Source organism: Amborella trichopoda, chromosome 8, assembly GCF_054954075.1.
Source record: "Amborella trichopoda isolate Santa Cruz 75 chromosome 8, AtrichopodaSantaCruz75HAP2 v2.0, whole genome shotgun sequence".
NCBI lineage: Eukaryota > Viridiplantae > Streptophyta > Magnoliopsida > Amborellales > Amborellaceae > Amborella > Amborella trichopoda.
In genome coordinates this window covers 37,211,130-37,233,200 of record NC_142343.1, presented here as the reverse complement: position 1 = coordinate 37,233,200, position 22,071 = coordinate 37,211,130, and the positions used below count along the sequence as shown (strand labels likewise).

General features: G+C 32.9%; 1 protein-coding gene across 2 annotated transcripts; it reads right to left on the bottom strand.

The window, feature by feature from the left end:
- Positions 1-17,841: 17,841 nt before the first annotated feature.
- LOC18433372 (ferritin-3, chloroplastic) lies at positions 17,842-20,946 on the bottom strand. 2 transcript variants are annotated; one of them, XM_088874331.1, is made up of 8 exons: positions 20,266-20,946; positions 19,197-19,280; positions 19,040-19,100; positions 18,867-18,954; positions 18,658-18,719; positions 18,484-18,549; positions 18,329-18,392; positions 17,842-18,156 (listed from the first exon to the last, which is right to left on the bottom strand). In XM_088874331.1, the coding sequence occupies exons 2-8, from the start codon at positions 19,244-19,246 to the stop codon at positions 18,095-18,097; spliced, it is 453 nt and encodes a 150-aa protein (XP_088730457.1). In that variant the 5' UTR covers positions 19,247-19,280; positions 20,266-20,946; the 3' UTR covers positions 17,842-18,094. The 2 variants fall into 2 exon arrangements, with proteins under 2 accessions (XP_088730457.1, XP_006843521.1); XM_006843458.4 differs by having other exon boundaries at positions 20,345-20,946.
- Positions 20,947-22,071: the final 1,125 nt, after the last annotated feature.

Below are 22,071 nucleotides of genomic sequence, written 5' to 3'. Positions count from 1 at the left end.
AGAACAACAACGTCGTCTATCATTTTATTTTTAGATCGTATGTTACTAATTTTATGCTTTATTGTAGTCCATGTATGTTGATATACTTATTCCATGATAATTCTATGTTTATCCTTTTGTGTGATGTAAATTAAATGTTGAATGGCGGTTCATGCAGGGAAAGAACATATCAATATTCGTATATTCATTCAAAAACATGAAAATTCTTAATGGAGTACCCTCATTTCTTATTGAATTCCTAAAAAACAATATTTATAATGAATTCTAATAATTTTTTCGGATTTTTTTGAAGCTTTATTCTGACCGATTCACCCTATTCCCGATTCGGATCACCGATTCGCCGATCCGGATCAGTTTTTTGGGAGCCCGATCCGGGTCACCTATCCGTTTTTTAAACCATTGGCTGGGATTTTACCTACATTACTATTCATTATAGCTGCTGAGCTATTGGAACGTTTAATCTTATTTTATTAATGTAATTTATATTATATAGTATATATTGATTATATATTATATGTAATATATAGTATTACTTATTTAATATAATAAATATATATAATATGGAAAAAGTTTATATAGAGCCGAAGCCCTAAACAATCAAATTAGAGCTTACCACAAAAATTTCACTAGAAGAGGTTCTTTTCATGCCCAAATATCTTCAAGTTGATCATCTCGACATCAAGATGCATGGACATGAGAAAAAAATGGATTTCAAGTTTTGGAAATAATGTATTTTATAACACATTTTTGGATTGTCAATTTTCAAGTTTTCATAGATCTCTCAATCTACACTATTTTTTAAGCTTTAAACTTTATAAATAAAGATAAAAATATATTTTAAGGCTATCAAAAAGATTTCCAATATTGAAACCACATTTCTCGACACTATTTGAAGGTAGGCTCTAATAATATACTAATATATATTATATTATTTATATTATATATAATTTATTAGATAAGTATCTTATATTATACTATATATTATGTATAATATATAAATATATTATATTATATTATATTATAATAAATATCATATTACATGTTGTATATAATAGAAATATACATCAATAATATAAAATACATTATATTCTATATTATATATTTATATTTATATGGTTGATATATATATATATATATATATATATATATATATATATATATATATATATATATATATATATGTTATCAAATACCGTACCCATAGCTTTCTTAACATCCAACAAGTTATCAAACAAAGTACCTATAACTTAGTTAAATCTTCCAAAACAAAACATTCAACTTTTCAGAATATATCTTTCAGAAAAACAAATGTGCCTTTAAGGTCCTGAAGTAATTTTTTCCTTTTCACAACCACATGGTCAAGGCCGAAATTATCAATTTGAAGGTTTTTCGATGTCAAAACTATAATTTTTTATGAGTTTTGAGGTGAGTATTTACTTATTTTGATTGGGTTGCTACCCTATAAAAATATTTTCTAAAAATAAATGGTACTGGAGTTAATGATGGGATGAAGTTTCTATAAACCCTAGATTTTATGAAATCAAAATAAAACCTCACCTCAAATCCTTATCCGTAAAGCACATTTGGCAACAAAAATCTCTATAATGGCTCTAAAATCAATTTTTAACACCAACAATAAAATTTGAAACTAAAAAAATGTTGCAGATCTTTGAGGATCTTTGAACACTTATTTTTAAGGTGCAATGAACGGCCTAGATAATTTGTTATAATATACACTATTTTTAAAACTTGAAATCTTATTTATTTTTTTTCACAACCATGTGATTCAAGCCAAGATAATCAATTTAAAGGTTTTCCAATACTTGAATTGCAATTTTCGATAAGGTATGAGGTGAGGCTTTAGTTATTTTAAGAGAGCCGCGGCCCTATTAAATCATTTTCCTTAATGATGTGGTTTAAAAAGCACTAGTGGAGCATGTCAAGAAATTATGGTCCAAGGAGGTTTTATGATTTTCTTTATTTTTATAATCTAAATGTATTTTTGAACAAAAATAAAATTTAGACACTAAAGAGAAAGGACACAAGTGAAAAAATAATGTCAGTCTAGTCTTAGCATGGAACACTTGCCTGGTCTTCATTGATAAGCTGTCGATGATTGCATTGCCGCAACTTCCTTTCTAAAGGTTAAAGTTGCCTTAAAAGGAAACTTATATTGTATAATGAGAAATGACAGTGGACCCTCCCACACCCATGTGAGCCCTCCCACACTCTTGTATAATACATAACTATTATTTTTGATAATTTTAGGGTTGTACAATTTTTTCACTTATCTCCTTCTTATTTCTTGTCTCAAATTTATTTTTATTCAGATAAGATAAATTACCCTTAACCATTAGATGTAAAAGCGAATAGCTTAAAATGTGTGACACAGTTCGAGCAACTTCCAGCCACTCAATTTGGCTTGTACTAGTTGATATTGCAACTTCTTTCTACCAAAAACTAAACATAAAGCTTTTTATATGCCACTAGGTGCATGAAATTTGTCTCTTAGTCGTCGTATCTGAATGAATGGCTAGGATAGCTTCAGCCATAATATCATAAATGAGCCTTAACCGTTTGATCTAGAGCTGATGACTTTGAGTATTTTATTTTAATTTTTTTATACAATCCAGATAGATATGAAATTTGGTACATGTGATCATCTAAATGGATGCACCTAAAAAAACGGCATTTAAACAATATTTTCATAAAAATAAAATAACCAAATTATGCCTAAATGTTTTAGAGGCATATTTTTTAAATATATATATTTACCAAGCAAGTCCCTCCATTAGAGATTGTTGGTTGGTGCCAATACCCTATTGGGTGGTTACGGAGAGAGAGGTTGTTTAATCTACTGATAGATAGCCCTTGATGAGTGGACAACCTTCCTCGAAATCAAAATGGGTAGCGGTGCGGTAGAAATTGAAGGCGCACAGGGGGTAGGAGGCTTTCGACGGGGACGAGCTACCTCCCGCTTGCCCTTGATTCGAGCGGTCGACGTAGCTGCATCCCTACTCACCTGGTCCATGCAGGTGGTTTGCTGCCCCAAATTTGGTGTCACGATGATTTGCATAGAAGAAAAAAAATAAAAATAAATAAATAAATAAATATATATATATATATATATATATATATATATATATAGTGAGATTGTGAATATGGTCATCTTAGCTATCCATTTAGATCGGATAGCTGGGAGAGGGCTAGCATATATAAATTCCCTATATCTAATGGCATATTAAAAGCTTTACAAAACTAAATGATCTTATTATATATATTTCTTAATAACTACACTCGCTTTTCACATCAAAATAGGTGTCCACATGATAAGAAAATTCAAATTTATGGAAATTTTAAAAATAAAATTAAACTTGAAATAATTAAATATAAAGGTTTACTAACTCTAGACATACGGCTGAATTGAGAAAATAAATAAAAAATAAAAAAAGACAATGTCTTATTTAGTTTAAATAATTAAAAAATATCTAAGTTATCAGCTGTAGTAAAATATCATTAGAAAGAAAAGAAAATATCAGCTAGAGTAGCATGCCCTTACCTAGTATATTCAAACTTTCGTGTTATTTTTTAGTATCGTTTCTTTAGAATGTGATTTTTGAAAGTTGGACTATGTAACCTAGGCAAATGTATACCGATTAAGCTTTTTTTTTCTTTTTACCACCCGGATTACTTATAGATGTCCAAATACATGATGAAAAATAATAAAAACATAAAGAATCCTAATGACTCTCACTTACTCCCAATTTAACAACGCTTTTATTGTACAAATGAAATTGCATAAACTTGATATTGGGATCATGGAGCAAATAATAAACATAGGAATAAGGATCACTAGAAAGCGTAAAAAGAAAATGTCAGATATTACCTCAACCGGACTTAGTCCACCCCACACCGTGTCCATCTCAAATCTTTGAAGTATAAGAAAGCATTCAATAGTGAAACTATTGGCTATGTCTCAATATCTAGTATGATTGAATGGTCTATCTCAAATATATGGCGCACGGGATTAATGACCTATCTCAAATATTGAAGTATGGGAAAGCATTCAATAGTGATTGGCTAGGTCTCAATATCTAGTATGATCGAATGGTCTATCTCAAATATTTGAAGTATGGGAAAGCATTTAATAGTAGAACTATTGGCCAGGTCTCAATATCTAGAATGATTGACTAGGTCTCAATACCTAGGCTTGGGGCATGACCCTCTTTTTTTTTTCTTAAATATAGCTCTATCTTAGAGAGGCTAGAGAGGGAGAGAGAAAACAGTAGAGAGAAGAGAGAGAGAGAGAGACAGAGAGACATGTAGAGAAAGTGTAGAGATTTAGCTCATATTTATAGATTTAGCTCATATTTATAAACTTTATCTAGGATTAGGGTTTCCTTAGGGTAACCATCCTTAGTGAGATTTGATTCAGACCATTGATCATAGGAAACCTGTGGGGTGAGAGATATGAGTCATCCATTCTTTAGACCAGCCATCATGATTAAGAAGAATGTGCTAGAACCATATCCTTCAGCTTCCTAAACATAATTCCCATCAAATAATAAAACATGGAAATTTATATGATACTTTCTCTTATTTTCCATAATCTTCTTACAGATACTTTAACTTGAAAACAAGATCTTAATTTTCAAAACTTTTTTTTTGTTTCAATCAAAATCTATATAAAACACTTTCTATAAATTTTCTCTTATTTGATTGCCTTGATTCATAAAGCTAGAAATTAAGATTAAGTACCCTCACTAAGTGCGTGTGCCACCCATGGGGCCTTTATGTGGGCCCCACACACATCACAATGGTGGACTTGGTGGGCTCTCATGGGCCGTCTCAAATATTTATAAATTATAAAATTATTAAAATTATTTAAAATATTAAAAATAAACTTTATTTTACTCTAAATATTTAAATACAAAAGAAAGATTATCTCTAGATTTATAAGTACAATTTGTAAATATAAAATATTCCGAAATTCAAAAAAATTCAAATAATTAATCTAAAAATCATATAATATCAAATAATTCAACTAATATATAAAAAGACAAGATCCTAATCTATAGACTAGAGGTTCTCCCCTAAAGACGAACCATTGTCACCTGAACCTGCTGCAACCACAACTCTAAGATGCATAGGGGTAATCTCTCACACATGTACACGCTTCACCCTGAAAAATGATTTTCTTTCTCGATAAGGCTATCAGATGTGCATGCCGTGTGATGGTTCTAGGATGAGGTTTTAGCCTTCGTATCTAAATGTCAACCATCACACACAGGGGTCACACAGTCCCTTAGCTCATTCATTCGAGCAACTCCGACCACATCAAGTGATAACTCACAAAATCCTTATCGGTTTAGTTTTATCCACACGTACTATGGGTTTTCCAACTCAACTGGTCTAGCACGTCAAGCCAAGTCTGAGTATCAACAAATAGCATTAGCCTAATATGGGCCACAAATGACCACACTCCCACTGTGTTTATGTTCCACTATATCAAAAATTGATTACTTTGCTCTCATAAAGCTTTTAATCGCCACAGAAACCCAACAATTTTTTCATGCTAACTCAGTGTTCGCAAAACCGGCTGATTAGAATCGGAATTGGTCGGTTAGATCGGAACCGCCAGGGTTTCGACTCCGGTTAGGGCCAATTTTGGAGTACCAATACCTAGACCTTTCTCTCATAAAAAAATCAGGTCCAAAACCAGCCGATTTAGGGTCGAACCAGCTATATTTATGTCTAACCAGCCGGTTTTGATCTAACGGGACCGGTTTTATGTTAAACGGTGTTTTTTTGGGAAAAACGGGCAAAATGAAATAACGGTCGTTTTTTTAAACGGAGCACATTATTTGCAGCAACTCAAATTTTCTTGCTTTTTTTTATTCGATTTCCTTGCCCTTTGTTGGCATTTTTGGTGATTTAGTATTGTAAACTTATTGATTGTCTATAAAACAACAAAATTTGAATCAAAGATTAAAAAAAACAATAGTTCTTGTGTATTGAAGTGCAGAATTTCTAACCTTTGGAAATTTCTGCCATTCAATCAATTTTGTCTTCAATAAGTTACGATTATTGATTAAATTTGATGCTTTTGAATCATTATCGAATTGGCTACCATATCCCTATTTCAATTTGTTCAACAAACAATATATAGGGGGTAGATTTTGGCCCGAAACATTACTCAAAGAACATGTGTTCAAGTTGCTCGAAGAACCCTAATTTGATCTGTCATTTCATTAATTTCATCTTGAATAGGTAACGATTATTGATGAAACTTGAGGTTTTGAATCATAAACGAATTGGTTACCATATCCATGTTTCAATTTGTTCAACAAACAAGATATAGGTGGTTGATTTTGGCTCAAAAATAGATACGCCATTTCGTTAAGTTCTTCTTTAATAGGTAAATATTATTGATGAAAGTTTGAGGGTTTTGAATCATAATTGAATTGGTTACCATATCCATATTTTAATTTGTTCAAAAAAAGATATTTGGGGTTGATTTTGGCCTCAAAATTTTCTGCTCGAAGAACTTGTGTTAGATCCAAAATATAGATTTTAGATCAATTTACTTGTCTTTTTTATGGAGTTGATTATCAAGGCTTCATCTATCATATAAAATAGGTATGTTGATTTATAATTGAGAAAAACTTTTTATACGAATTTATTTCTTGCTTGATGTCATGAAAATTTCATAGGTCTAAAATTTCTATGATTTTTTAAAATTAAATAGAAAGATCAAATATTATATTATTGGATTTGGTGCTTTTAAAAGATGATGGAAGCATTTAGAAAGCTGTTGTATTGATTTGTTCGATTTTCCAAACATTGAGGGTCATTTTTGCTCGAAATATTGCTAGATTTTAGGGGTTTCTAAGAAACCGATTTTTTTAAACAAAATTAATTTTACTTTATATTATTAACTCAATAAAATGATTTTTTTTATGATGAATATGGAAAGAGTTTTTCTATTTTGCTTACTAAAATTATATTTTTTGATAAAATTATGATTTTATGATAAAAATCTATTTTTTGATGAATATGATAAAAATCGATTCTTCTTTTTAAAATGTTATATTTCTTTTTTCTAACAAACAAAAAATAAGTGCATGATAACGTTGGTCTTACTTTTGCTTCAATTTTTTTTTTTTTTTTTTAAGTGCATGATATAATTATATTTGTAATAATGGAAATGGAATTATAATTGTTGTAATAATGGAACAGAGATTGTAATTGTGTAATGGAAATGGGATTATAATTGTGTTGGCAAAGACATTCACAATTTCAAACTTTTTTGTTATCAAAAAAATTTAATCTTACTTTAAAATAACTGTCTTGGATTCTTGATTTATTTAGGATAAATAATGCTCAGTTCCTTCGTACTATTTTCTTATTAGTTGGCGGTTTTATTTGGTTTAATAGCATCAAGCTACTTTTGTTATTTGCAAAAAAGTGCATAAACGTTTATTCCTAATGTGAGCGATTTTTGTACAAAAAAAAAAAGTAGAAAGTTTTTCATGGAAGGTTTGGGATGAATATGTTAATTCTTGAAATAAGATGTTCCATGACAAAAATATCTTCAAAGAATATCCTAATCTAGGAAGACCTGCTTGGGATCATGAACAGAGCCATAGTATTCAAATATTAATTTATAAAATTTTGTTTTAATTTTTTGTAAGATAAAAGTATGTAATAAAATATTCTACACTTAAACTAAGTATTTCTAATTTTTTTTATTTTTTGGAGGGATTTTTTACCCATTCGCTTTTTTAAAAAAACTCTACTTGACCGATTAGTCTAGTTAAACGCCCCGGTTAATCCAGTTCCGGTTCACACCGCTCGCAGCCCCATGTTCGGTTAACCTGGTTCGATTTTGAGAATACTGTGCTAACTTGATTAAAATTGGAGGGCTTGGGAGAATTTTGTACGCAAAGGTCACTCATTAGATGTCAAATTGGATGGCTTGGGAGAATTTTTTTTGGAACTTTGTACCTACTCAATGATACTCTTACAACCACCAATTTTGAAATTTAAGGGACAAGAATGATTGTGACATCCAGTACAAAAGATAAATTTTCTCTTTGTAGACAATCCCATAAATCAATATAGGGTACACTCAATAAAATTTATTAAAAAAAATATCGAACAAAAAATTTGACCAAAAAATCCTTGAATGAATATTTTGACTAAAATACTTTGTATAAAAAAATCTCAGATGCATAAGAATTTATAAATAAAAATAAAAAATGGAATGTAATTTTGGCCCTTGAAAGTGGCCTGATTCAATTTTGTGCATCCGTCCAATGACGTGGATGAGATGCTTTCAATCTGGATTGCCGATCCAATAGGAAATATGTTGGAACCAAATCGGATCTGGGATGGTATGGTTCTCAGACAAATTCCCCTAAAGCCAGCCTCTGATATTCTTTTTCCGTTTTAAGCTTGTCTAATGTTTTTTTGAGTTTTATAAAATCCTCAAATACCTATTTTTATTTTTATTTTATTTATATATAAGTTTCATGTTTTCTTGAGTTTTTTAAAATCCCTAAATCATTATTATTATTATTATATTTAATTGATTTTACATATATATAAATATTATTTGAATCAGCTATTTGGACTGTGATCCATACAACCAATCTAACAATCTGACATGGATTTTGGTTGAATGATCCGCCCCACCTATTTAGGTTTTAAAACACTAGATTTGGGGAAAAAATGTATAGTTGGCTTTCTGAATTTTTTCATCTCATATATATGCTTGGGTCCGGAGGAAGCCTTGGACCAGCCTGAAGTATATACAGCGTAAGACAAATATTCCGTTCATAACATTTTTTTTTTTTCCTTTTTGCTTTTGTACAAAGGAATGTATACAAACAGACCATTAAGTTTTAAAATAAGGAGGTCACAATCACTCTAGTCTATTAGATTTTAAATTTGGTGGACGTGAGTGTATAATTGAGTAGACTCAAAGTTTAACAAAGAAATTACTTGAATTTTATGACACACTCCAAGCCATCTAATTTGACATCTAATGGCTATAAATAATTGTGACCTCCTTGTAAAAAAGATAAATGATCTCATTATAGACATTATTTTTGTAAAAATACCTTTTTTTCATTTTTTTATTAAAAACACCATATTCTTTTATATTTATTCATTTTATAAAAGTACTTTTTTCTTTTATATTTATTTCCCACTAATCTGAAACCATAGGGTTTGAGATGTGGCAAAAGGGGGGGGTGAAAGGGGTTCACAAGAGCGAATGAGAGAGAGGGGAATGGCGTGTTTTATCTTCTATGAGAAAGGTTCCCAGGAGTGGTTGTAAAAGAGTGAAAATGGGTGTTATTCTTTTTAGTTTTGGACTAGTAGGGTAAAAATAAAAAAGAAATACACCTTTTTAGAAAAAGGAAAAAATATTATGCAAAGGGTTATTGACTTAGATTTTTATATTTTCGAAGGTTGATGGCATTTCTATAGACACAATGTTGTATATTTGATCGAAAAAATTCAGGGATTGGGGTTTACGGGTATACGTCTTTCTTCCTTTTTAGTTTGTGCCAATCCATGTCTGGTTTTTGGAACAATGGACCAAAAATTGATGGTTTGAAAATGTGGGCAAACATTTTTTCTACAAATGATATTTGCAAGAAATTTGGGTCATGCTTACTATTTGCAAGGGTGCAAGCAACAAAAATATAAAAAAAACATTTTGATAAAATAATGACTTAAATGCAACTACAATTTATATGGTTATTATGATCTTTTTTATTGGGAAAAATTAACGTAAATATCCATTATATTTATCGTTATTACAAAAATATCTGAAACTTTCTGTTATTACACAGATGTACGTTTTTCAACTTCATAACACTTTTTTTTATAAAAAAAAAAGACGAAACTATCCATTTTCGGTTTTTGAACAATCGAAAGTTTTTAATTTCGGTTTTTTCCAAAAACCAAAAATTTTAAAATTTTTGTTTTTGAAAAACTGAATTTATATTTTTTTTCAGTATTTTAGACTCACTCTCTCTCTCTCTTTACCCTTCCATGTATTCAAAAAAAATTTGAATCTTAAAAAAGGTCTATCTTGTAACTTGTTTTTGAAAATCCATTCAATGCTTCAAAGGCCATCAAATCAAACAGTCTCATCTCTCAAATCAGGGATCCAAGCACTGAAGGGGTCCAGGAAACGATGAGGCTTTGGCTCGTTTCAGAAGACCTCCATCACACACAAGGGTCAAACAGTTATTCGGCTTACTTTTCTGGGCATACTCTGACCTCATCAAGAGATAATTTGTGTAACCTTCATCGATTTGTTTATATGCCCAAGTAATATGGGTTTTTTCGAATCAAACTAACCAAGCACGTTAAGCACAGTCCAGTATCAGCAAACATCGTTTGCTTAATGTGGTCCACACGAGACCACACTCCCACTGAATTCATGTTCCGCTACATAATTGTTTTACAAACACTCATAAAGCTTTTAATAGCCACACACACGCAACACTGCAGTGCTGCCAGAGGAATAATATATTAGAACTCCACAGATGGCCTTGGTGGACATGATTGAGCCATTTCCTTTCTTCTTTGCTTTTTAATTTGATTGCCAGATCATCACCCTGCCTCTCTTGATCTCTGTCCTTGCAAACAAAAAAATTACAGCCCAATGATTTCTATTTGTTAAGCAATAGTTATGGGAGAAAGAATACATGGAAGGGTAGAGAGAGAGAGACTTTCAAAACCATGGACTTTGAGACTCCCCTCCAGATCGTGTCAAAATATATACTTTTAGTGTGGAAAATTATCTCTGAAAATCTATTGGGAAATTTATTTATGGACTGGTTAAATTTATGAGAGAAAGGAAAAAAGAGAGAGAAAATTGTAGAGAGCAGAAATTAGAGATCCAAAACTTTGCAAAGAGCAAGAGTTTGGAAACTGAAAGGTTGCACGCAGTGTTAAATGGATATGGCCTTTTCGGTTTTTGAAAAAATCGAAAATGTGTGGTTTCATCCATTTTAAAAAAAAAAAATTATGTAGTTAAAAAAAAAGACATATGTGTAATAACAAAAAGTTTTAGGTATTTAGTAATAATATAAACTAAAATAGATATTTACATAATTTTCCCTGTTTATTATCATATATTTTATTATCTTTAATAGGAGCACCCCAGTAAGGAGTAAAAAGTTGGGATGTCCCAAATTTTATTTTAAAATGATTTATGAAACAAGCTAAAAAAACAAATACTTTCAACCATCCCATCAAAATTAAACGACAAAAAACAGTAACTTGTAATGTTATCAATAAAGTTGTCCCAGCCATTTATTCAAATCAAATGGATGAGAATTGCACTCACATGTTCGAGCAACTTAGACAAACTTTCCTTCAAAAAAATAATTGTTGCGAAGTGGGAAGCACAGTCATTTCCTGTTACAAGGCTGAAGGCTGACCCACCATCACGCTATTCCAGAGCTCCAAAACTTTCAAAAGTGAAAAAATAATGGGTCATTTGGGACCCAAGGATGTGCAAATCCTTCTCTTGCAGATCGAGGATTTGATGGCTTCATTTCCTGTTACAAGGCTGAAGGCTGACCCACCATCACGCTATTCCAGAGCTCCAAAACTTTCAAAAGTGAAAAAATAATGGGTCATTTGGGACCCAAGGATGTGCAAATCCTTCTCTTGCAGATCGAGGATTTGATGGCTTAAGATCGTTTGGGTGTAGTTTTGGACATCATATCATGGATGTCCACGTCCTTGAAATCTTTTATATCCAGCATTTCCTTATTACAAAAAAAAGAGAATTAGCAAATGCAAGGTTTTGAAAAAGCTAGCTTTTGCATTGGAGGTGCGTGTGCCTCTGCTTTTTCTTTCTCCCTCCTTAATCATAACATATAATACAATTATGTTTATTACGATATTATATTATTATTATAATATATTAATATCGTATTATGTGAACATTAAAATATTGTATATTTTATTATATCATTAATGTTATAATATTGTATTAAGGGATCGTCTCCAAAGAGACCATATATCTTTTGTATATAGAAATCACAATCCTTTTTTTCTTTTTAATTTCAAACCGGGTGGTTGTAAGAATATCATTAAATAGACACAAAGTTTTCAAAAAAAAAAAAATCTCAAACTTTATGACTCATCTCAAACCATCCAATTTGACATCTAATGAGTAAGAATGATTATGACTTCAACATACAAAAGATAAATGACCTCGTTGTAGACAATCCATTATATTAAGGGTTGTGGTTTGCATTTAAGGTTGCAAATTAAACAATCCAATTAAGGCGTACCTCTAAATTTTATCATAAATGTAATTTTAATATAAAAAATTCTTAGGATGGCTTGTGTAGCTATTTTATCTCTAATTAAAAACTTTTAAAATCTAAAAAATGGTTCAAATCAATTAGATCTAAGAACACATGAAAAGCTTGAAAATGGATGGTCCAGATAATGTGCTGCAAGATACACTATTTCACATACTCGAATCTTTTTTTCTTTTCATATTCATACATCTTGATGTCGAGGTGATCAATTAGAGGGTTTTCCAATATCCAAACAACCTTTTATGATGGATTTTTAGGTGCATCTTTGATTCTACATTTTAAGGTTGCAACCTTATTTAAATCTTTTTCTTATATTAATGCTAATAAAATAAAGTATTCGTATAATATTAAAAATACCTCATACAAACATTTAAATAGTAATAGAATGTGATATTAGTATATTAAGATGATAACATAATATTTTAATAAAATATCTTTAGATGATCACTACTTCAATAATAAATATTTTAAATTTATTAACATACAAATATTTCAATACTAGTAGAATATGATATTAATATATTAAGATAAGAACATATATTGTAATAAAAATATCTTTAAATGATCACCACTTCAAGGCCTCTCTGGCCCGGTCAAGGCCTAGCTTGGACTGAACGAGCCTTATGGGGACTAGGCTAGGCTAGGGCTAGGGTCAGGGCTGGCCTATCCCATGCCTAGCCCATTGCCAGCCCTAGCTGGAGACTTTTGATGTTTGAGCAAACTATGCCTTTTAAAAGCCGAATCCCCACATGATCAATGTTAAAAGAGTTTTCCTTGGGTAATTCCCCTCCGGGAGAAAATCAAATGCTTCCAAAGTGAACACCCACTCCACTCCATAGCCCCCTACGAAAAATCACTCATTCCATTACTACCATTCAAAAAGCCCTAAGCAATTTCAGTCCACATCCTGAAATTAATTTGACCAACAAGGATTTTGTCCATTTTTTACCGACATACCTTTTCTAATAATTTAACAATTTTATGGGCCTTATGGACCAACAATTTTATTGGTCCCCAGGTTAAGTGCTTATGCAATTATTTATAATGGGATTATGGATCAATGATAATGAAATCTTGGTCCCCTAAATTTTCTTATAGACAATATTGGGAATTGGATATTTAATGTCCACCATTATCTTATAGGAAAGCATGGTTGGCTCTCTTTCATTTTCATTTTCATTTTCGTTTTCTATTTTACCTTCATTTATCTCTACATGGATACCATTTTTTTAATAAAAGGGTTTGAGTTTAATTGGTTAGCGCTTAATGATTTGCAGCACTACGTTCTAAACTCAATTACTCCCCATTGACTCACAAAAAAAAAAATTGCCATTCTTTAAAAAATGACCCAATTGTATTATATTGCTACTTATTTTTCAATTGGACTTAATTGTTCTTTTCTGTTAAGCAGGATAGGGATTCCCTCCAAACGTGTAGCCTTATCAATTTAGTTTCATTGAACAGTGCAAGTTTCAATTAATAACATGAGTCCTCATTGGGAAAAGGGTTGGGGTCGTGTTCGTAGTACCCTACACTTTAGTCATTACGTTGTGGTTTGTATTCCCACTCCTAACGCCACCCTACAAATACCTTCATAAAGCTAACTCTTAATCTATTTGAAAAAACACGTAGGAGCTTGTCTTTCCACTAAATTACCAAAAAAAGAACATATAGGTGTACAATATATACAAAACAATATATAATATTTTTCATAGAATGCGGAAAAAGATAAAATTCATGTTATTCCATACCAAATACTAATTTGATTGTCAAAAAAAAATATGCCTGAAGACAAATCTGGAGAAGATATTTATCCATATCTGCATTCACCATGAAGTAAGCGCTCAATTCCAGCGCTAGAAAACACGACCCAATAACAAAGGAGGGCCGGGCTAAAAAAAAAAGTTAAAAAAAAACCAAAATACCCACCCCTAAGTTAAAACGCATCTCTCTCTTCTTTCCCACCCATGACCTCTTTTAGTGGTATGGCAGAACTGAATAACGGTTCGGCAAGTTTTGTCCGCGGTCCGGCAGCTTGTAAACCCAGTTTGGCATAGGAGGTTCAGCAATTTGTTTCTGCAATCCGGCATAGGGGTCCAACTGTTTGTTTATGGGTTTTGGATTATCTTCAGTCTGGTACTTTGTAAAAGGCAGTCCGACGAATGGTTCTATAAAAGGCAGTCCGACGAATGGTTCTTACAGTCCGGCACGTGTTTTTCCCAGTCCGGCACTATAGTTTGAAGCCCCAGCCCAATAGTCCACGTCAATATTTGATAAACAAAAATATGGGAAGGGATTTTCATATGAAAAAATAGGGAAATTATCGCTAATATAACCATATTTTAAGGAAATTGGAAAAAAACCACAAACTTTCCAAAACCTCACACGGACCATTTTTCATGAATTTTGGCTTTTTTTTGACAAAACTACCCTTTATGGTAGTCTTTATACCATAAAAAACATTACGGTATTAAAAGTACCGTAATATTTTTTAAATGCTTTACTTTCATGAAAAAACCATAATGGAGTTGAATATCATTATAATACTAAAAGTACCGTAATGCTCTTTTTGGTATGAAAATGTTCTATGACATCATTGCTTGAAAGAAGTGCCCATGCGAGGAGTGTCTTCATGGAGGCATCGTAGAGAGATAATAGGGATGGGTCCTTTTACACTTACAATTCTACTTTTTCTCTGCTAAACACTGCACAATTCTACTTTTTCTCTTCATATTCTCAGAATCATTGCCTACTCGAGCACTAATATGGAGAATTAGTTGCAAACCAATATAGAAACATCAACCAACAAAATAAGATTTCAAATGAAGCATTATAGGAGAGGTGGAGAGTAAAAAGATATCTCAGGTGGAAGGGAGATAGAGGTAGACGAATAAAGAGAGGAGAGAGGTCAAGCAGATTAGGAAAATAAAGGTGGTTTAAATGAAGAAAGGGAGATAGAGGTAGACGAATAAAGAGAGAGAGAGAGGCGGAATCGGGAAAGACAGAGAAGTGTGGGTAAAGCAGGGGATTAAGGCATACAAGTTGCACCACCGAGTCATGATGAGAGCGATAACAAAAAAAATAAAAGAAAAGTGTTTGGATTGTGGATCAAGAAAGAGGTTTGTCCCCTTCAATCCCCCTCAATCAACCACAAAGGTTTAGAAGCTTGGGCCATTTTCACCAACTCATCCATTGTTGTCAATACGAGCATCGATCTCTTAGGATTCCTTGTTCTCCCAATCACATCTAACTGCAGACCAATGATGAAATCAGCACCTTGGGGCAACGAAGCAGCAGTTGTTAGTAGAGAAAAAGGTAAATTGTTGGTACAAAAGGATCCATCCTTACTCTCTTTCTACGATACCTCCATGAAGACACCCTTTGCATAGGCACTTCTTTCAAGCAACGACGTCATGGAACATCACCACATCAAAAAGAGCAGTACGGTACTCTTAGTACCATAATGATATTCAACTTCATTGCCATTTTTTTATGACCGTAAAGTATTTAAAGAGCATTACGGTACTAATAATACCGTAATAGTCATTAAAGTACTTTTAATACCATAATGTTTTTTACGATAAAAAGACTACCAAAAAGAGCAGTATTGTCCAAAAAAAAAGCCAAAATTCATAATAAAAAGAAAAGGGTTGGGCAACGTTTTAAAAAGTTGGGGTTTTTTTTTTCCAATTTCCTTAAAATATGGGTATATTAGCGATAATTTCTCAAAAAAATACAACTTTATGCTTGGGCGGGGAGGAAGGGGGTTATTTGCTACAAAGGTACAATTTGGGATAAAAGTGTACAATTTGGGATAAAAGTTATAAAAAAAAATTGGTTAGAAAGAGGTTGTCTAGGAAATTCAAATTAATTTGGGTGGAGGGTATTTACAAATTTCAGTAAAAAACAATCCAAAAAGTAAACAAAAATATAAAATATTTATAACCAAAATACTTTTAAATATTTTTCAAAGTAATAGAAAACATTAAAAAACCTATTAAAATTTATTATTTTTATTTTTATTTTTTTATAATTTTTTTGAATTTGTTTTTTAAATTCCTAGCTTGACCACCATAACTGATCAAAGCCAGATCAGGGTGACCTTTCCGGGTCTGGGCCGTCGACCCTCCCGATTTTGAGAACACTACTCATTTCTAAACAACCAAAACGTAAATGATACATCGAATGGCGTATAATTCAGCACCCAACACTGATGGGAAGTCTTCACACTTTCCAACCGGATTATGCACTCTTAATTCTCTTTATCCCAATGCTACAATTATTAAAAACCAGGGTTAGGTTTGTATAAGGTGTCAACCTTAAACAATCATAATAAGGTTCACGAGGTATTTTTGTTGGGTGAGTGTGCTTTCAATTTTCGGTAAAAAACACATATTACAGCCTAAAAATCTATTTTTCATCCCCAATATTAAATTTAAAAGCTTTGAAATTGGAATGAATCAAGCGGCTCTACAAGCACTCAAAAAGTCTTGAAAATAGACAGTATAGATAATATGTTACAAGATACAATATTTTTTGGACTTGAAATTTATTTTTTCTTTCATATCTATATATATCAATGTGATGACAAATTGGAGATTTTACCGATGATAAAACAACCCTTTTTGATAGGTTTTTGAAATGCATAGTATAAAGTTCGACCCCTTATATAAACCTTCTCTTAAAACCAAAAGTATTAAAGTTCGACCCCTTATATAAACCTTTCCTTAAACCAAAAAGTACAAAGTTCGACCCCTTATATAAACCTTTTCTTAAAACCAAAAGTATAAAGTTTGACCCCTTATATAAACCTTTCCTTAAAACCAAAAGTATAAAGTTTGACCCCTTATATAAACCTTTCCTTTCGAACCAAAACTAAGAACTTCTAAGCGGGTACACCCTACATAAAGGGAAAGGTTTATATAGAGCCGAGGCTCCAAACAATCAAATTATAGCTTACCTTAAACCTTTTCTCAAAAATCTTTATAAGTTTTTATAAATCTGCTCAATCTATACTATTTTTTAATATTTACATAACATAACTAAAAATAAAAATATAATTTAAAGCTATCACAAAATTTTCCAATATTAAAATTATATTTCTCAACACCATTTGAAGGTGGGCTCGGATTTGATTGTTTAGATTTAGAGCCTCGGCTCTATACAGACCGCACCCATACACAAAACACAACCACATAAATTCAATCCCTCGATCCGTTTTCTCGGTATAAATTAATCCCGAGGAATGATGGAATGAGGAGAAATGTAAGGTTTACCCTCCCTATCTACAACACCCAAATGCCAAAGGTAAGGTGCAGTGCAAATTCACCGTTCATTTTGAAATATTGAATCCCCACATCTCTCTCTCTAACTTCCTCCTCATATAAATTTTGAATCCCCCCTTTCCAATCTCCTTGCCAAAAAATATTGCATCCTTTCTCTCTTCACTGTATAAAGCGACAAGCATCAGATATCGAAATAGAAGCAAAGGTCGATGCTCATTAAAATATGGGGACTGGGGACCTTACAACATGAGAGACACATAAACAAAAAGCCAAAAGAGAAAACAGTAAAAGGTAAGGGTATATGTTCTCGTCAATTCTCAACCTCTTACTCCACTACAACTACAAACAACTCGAAAAAAAACTCCTCATGAATATGCAAACCATCCTTCATTCTATCCCCCCCCTTTATTTCGTCCTCAAGAGTAGTCACCCATGAGAGATCCATCCTCAAGCAGCCAAACCATTGGCTGCCGCTCCATTGAGAAGCATCTGATCAAAGTGCCACACCCCTGCAAACTCAACTCAGTTAAGAGAGTACAGGACTCAAAACACACAAAAGGAGGGTGAAAAGCTTAAAACAAGCAGAGAGCGAGGGAGAGAGAAATCAAAACTAAGGAGAGCCACGCCCAAAGAGAGAGAGAGAGAGGGCAAACACAAGGACGGAGAGGACAGGATTGTTACCATGGCCCTTGCCGATCCTACGGAGCTGTGCGACATACTCCGAGATCTGCTTGATTGAATCAACCTGAAAAGCACCAAATCCATAGACTTTATAGACAAATACATATTTTCTATAATAAGTTAGAGAGAGTGAGAAAGGAGAACAAATCTAGGACCTGTTCAGCAAGGTATTCACTCTCAATAAAATCAAGCATTTGCGGGTCATTACTCTTCTCAGCTGCCTGATGACCAGAAAACCCAACCCATCAGAACAATGAATTTTTACAACACAAAAGCTGCATTAATTCTGAAAATTTTAGCCCCAAATAATGAAAACGTATTAATAATACCTTGTGTAAGGCGAGTAATTTCTCATTAGTTAGCTTCTCCAAAGACAGGGCAAGCTCCATAGCTGCAAATCAAAACATGGGTTAATCCCATCAGTCCTTTACTTCGAAGAGCACACAACAATGGTAAACCTAATGAATGAGTTGATTAGAAGTAGAAAAGAATGAGAGAGAGAGAGAGAGAGAGAGAGAGAGAGAGAGAGAGAGCCCACCATACAAGGCGTCACCCTTCTCTGGGTGATCAAACTCAGTCACTGGCATCAGTATCGACTGTAACTTCACCTTTCCTCCTCTCTTGTTCTGGAAAAAGGATAGAACATATAACATTAAATTCCACGTTCAACATAAAAAAGGTGAAAAAGATGAGAAAAGATAAAAGACCTACCTGATATTCCATTAGTTTCTCAGCGTGTTGCCGCTCTTCCTCACTTGCTTCCTTGAAATACCTGTGATTGGGTGAGAAGAACCCTCAAGCATTAAGGATGACAGAGCAAGAGAGAGATATCAAAGATGGATTGAATGGCTTAAGTCAGATGACATACTTTGCGAGACCCTTGAGGGCGACGTTGTCACGATCGAAGTAGGCAAACATGGCATGGTACACATAAGAAACATTGTACTCCACACTGCAAGGCACCCAACAAAGATCTTTAGCAGAGAGAAACAAAAGAATAGGAGGAAGGATATAGCAATATTATTAGATAGAGAGAGGGGAGAAACAGAGGATGCAGAAACTTTAGAAACAGGGACGGAGAGAGAGAGAGATCCATAAGCACCCATTGCAAAGAGGGGTAATGGAACAACTCTTAAACAATAAAGAACGAAGTAGCAATGAGAGACCATTTCAGGAGGAAACAAATCACAACCAAAAAAAGAGACACAGAGAGAGAAACCCATTGGAAATTGAGAAGTTATTGAGCAAGAACAGAGAGAACAAATCACATAACCAAAAAAAGTGAGAGAGAAAGCCATTGGAAATTGAGAAGTTATTGAGCAAGAACAGAGAGAACAAATCACATAACCAAAAAGAGAGAGAGAGAGAGAGAAAGGCCATTCGAAATTGAGAAGTTATTAAGCAAGAACAGAGAGAACAAATCACATAACCAAAAAAGAGACAGAGAGAAAGCCGTTGGAAATTGAGAAGTTATTGAGCAAGAACAGAGAGAACAAATCACATAACCAAAAAAAGAGACAGAGAGAAAGCCATTGGAAATAGAGAAGTTATTGAGCAAGAACAGAGAGATACTGCCACCATAAAGCAAATAGAGAAACAGTAAGAAAACCATATAAAACAGAGAAGCAACCCGATGAGAAAATCGCATAACCACAAACGAAGATAGAAAGCCACATACGAAGATAGAAAGGGAAACCCAAGAAACAGCAAGAAAAAGAACGAATCAAATAGCCATAGTGAGAACCAGTAGAAAAACAGAGGAAGAATAAAATAAAACAACAAATACTATTCCACAATATAGAAAGAGAGCAAACTTACAACCTACACACAAGAGGGGCGAGAGAAAGAAGCAACCCATTAAACAACGGAAACAGCCACAAACAGATGCAGAGAGAGAAAACCACAATCAAAAGAACAAATAAGAGAGATAAACATACTTAATCTGCTCATAAGCAGAAAGAGAGCTCGAGAGAGAAACCCATTAGAAAAACAGTGGAATAAGAGAGAGAAACATACTTAATCTGCTCATTAATGGCGGCCTCAGAGTTATCTGCATACTTCTGGCGCGCAAGGGAAGTTTGCGGGGTGCTGGCGAGAGTTAGCAATTCCTTCTGAACCTCCTCAAAGGGCTCAAAAACAACACCAGTCAAAGGGCGACTGTTGCTTTCCTTCCCCATACATACAAAACCCCCCCTCTTCAAAGTAGGAGAAGCAAGAAACCCCCTCCTCTCACTAATCTCGGTTCTTGGGTTTGCCCCAACAAAAGCAGGAACTCTAAGAAGCATTTTTCCAGATCAAAATAACACAAAAAACCCGTGAATGAATCCTACTCTTCGGGATTCAACACAGCGTAAACAGAGATAGAGAGAGAGAGATTGAATAGAAGGAGATAGAGAGAGATTTTCAGTTTCTAGGGTTTAGAGAGAGAGCGAGTTCTTCTTCTAAAGAAAGAAGCGTTTACAGAGAGAGGGAACTCTCACGGAGATGAAAAAATAATCAGCGATACTCTAGAGAGAGAATATTCCTCTGTAACAGGGATTGAAGAGAGAGAAAAAAGCTCTAGAGAGGGAAAGGGAAGGAAAACCTAACTATGTGGGGGAGAAAGAACAGTGACCTGTGGATTGGAGTGGAGAGGCGACGATAGATATAGGGAGATTGTCAAACGCAGGCTTGAACCTCTTCTCCGTCTCCACCGGGCATCCTTCGACACGTGGGCGGATAGGATTTCGCCGCGGGTCTGAGCGCGTGGTTGGCTCGTGCCCTATCCGCTGACACTTATGCCGCTGGCATGCCTCAAAATATCTTCACTTCTAATTTTTTAAACTTTAATTCCCATATTTAAATTTATTTAAAATTTACAGCAAGGGAAATTATTAGGGTTTTCTATGTAAAGCGTTTCTACGCTTTTTCTAAAGCATAAACGTTCTACCCTCTACCTACCATCGAGCCGTCCAATTTTGATAAAGAGAGGTACTCATCGTTGAATTTAGATATGACATCTTAAATTATTTTATTTTTAGTTTTTTTATAAAATTATATAAATATAAAATTTGTCACATGTTATCTTTTCATTATGGTGCACTTATAAAAAATATTAAAAATAATTTTTTCGATAAAATATAATGACCAAAATATCCTTTGAACCTTTCAAAGGTATTTTGGTCATTTTATTTTATTAAAAATATTTTTTATATATTTTTTGCTAATGAAAGTTTAATAGAAGAATGGACGTCCAAAATTTGGTGTCAAAATAGTTTATAAAAAAAACTAAAAAAAAAATAGTGTAGAAACATGACATTCTGATTAAGGCAATCTTAACCCTCCATTCAAAATCGACGGTTAGATAAAGGGGAGGATAGAACTTCTATATTGTAGAGAAAACATATAAAGCTTGCCCATTTTATATTGTAATTGGTTAGGTTAGATACATGAATTTTTACACTTTTTAAATTTATAAAACTTTAATTCCAAGATTTTAGCTTCTTCAATTTAAATCAAATTTAAATTTAGTTAAAATTGATAACGAGGGACATTATTAGAGCTTTATTTTGTATTTTGTTAGGTTAGATACTTGAATCTTTAGGCACAAACATTTTCCACTCTTAATTAGGCAAATACATTTTACTCAAACAATGTTGGCTTCGACTAATAATTTGTTCTTTTTTTTTTCAAATAATTTTACTCTATGTTATTAGTTTATGGGATATGAAAATTGTTAAATTCGAAATGAGTATATTTGGAAA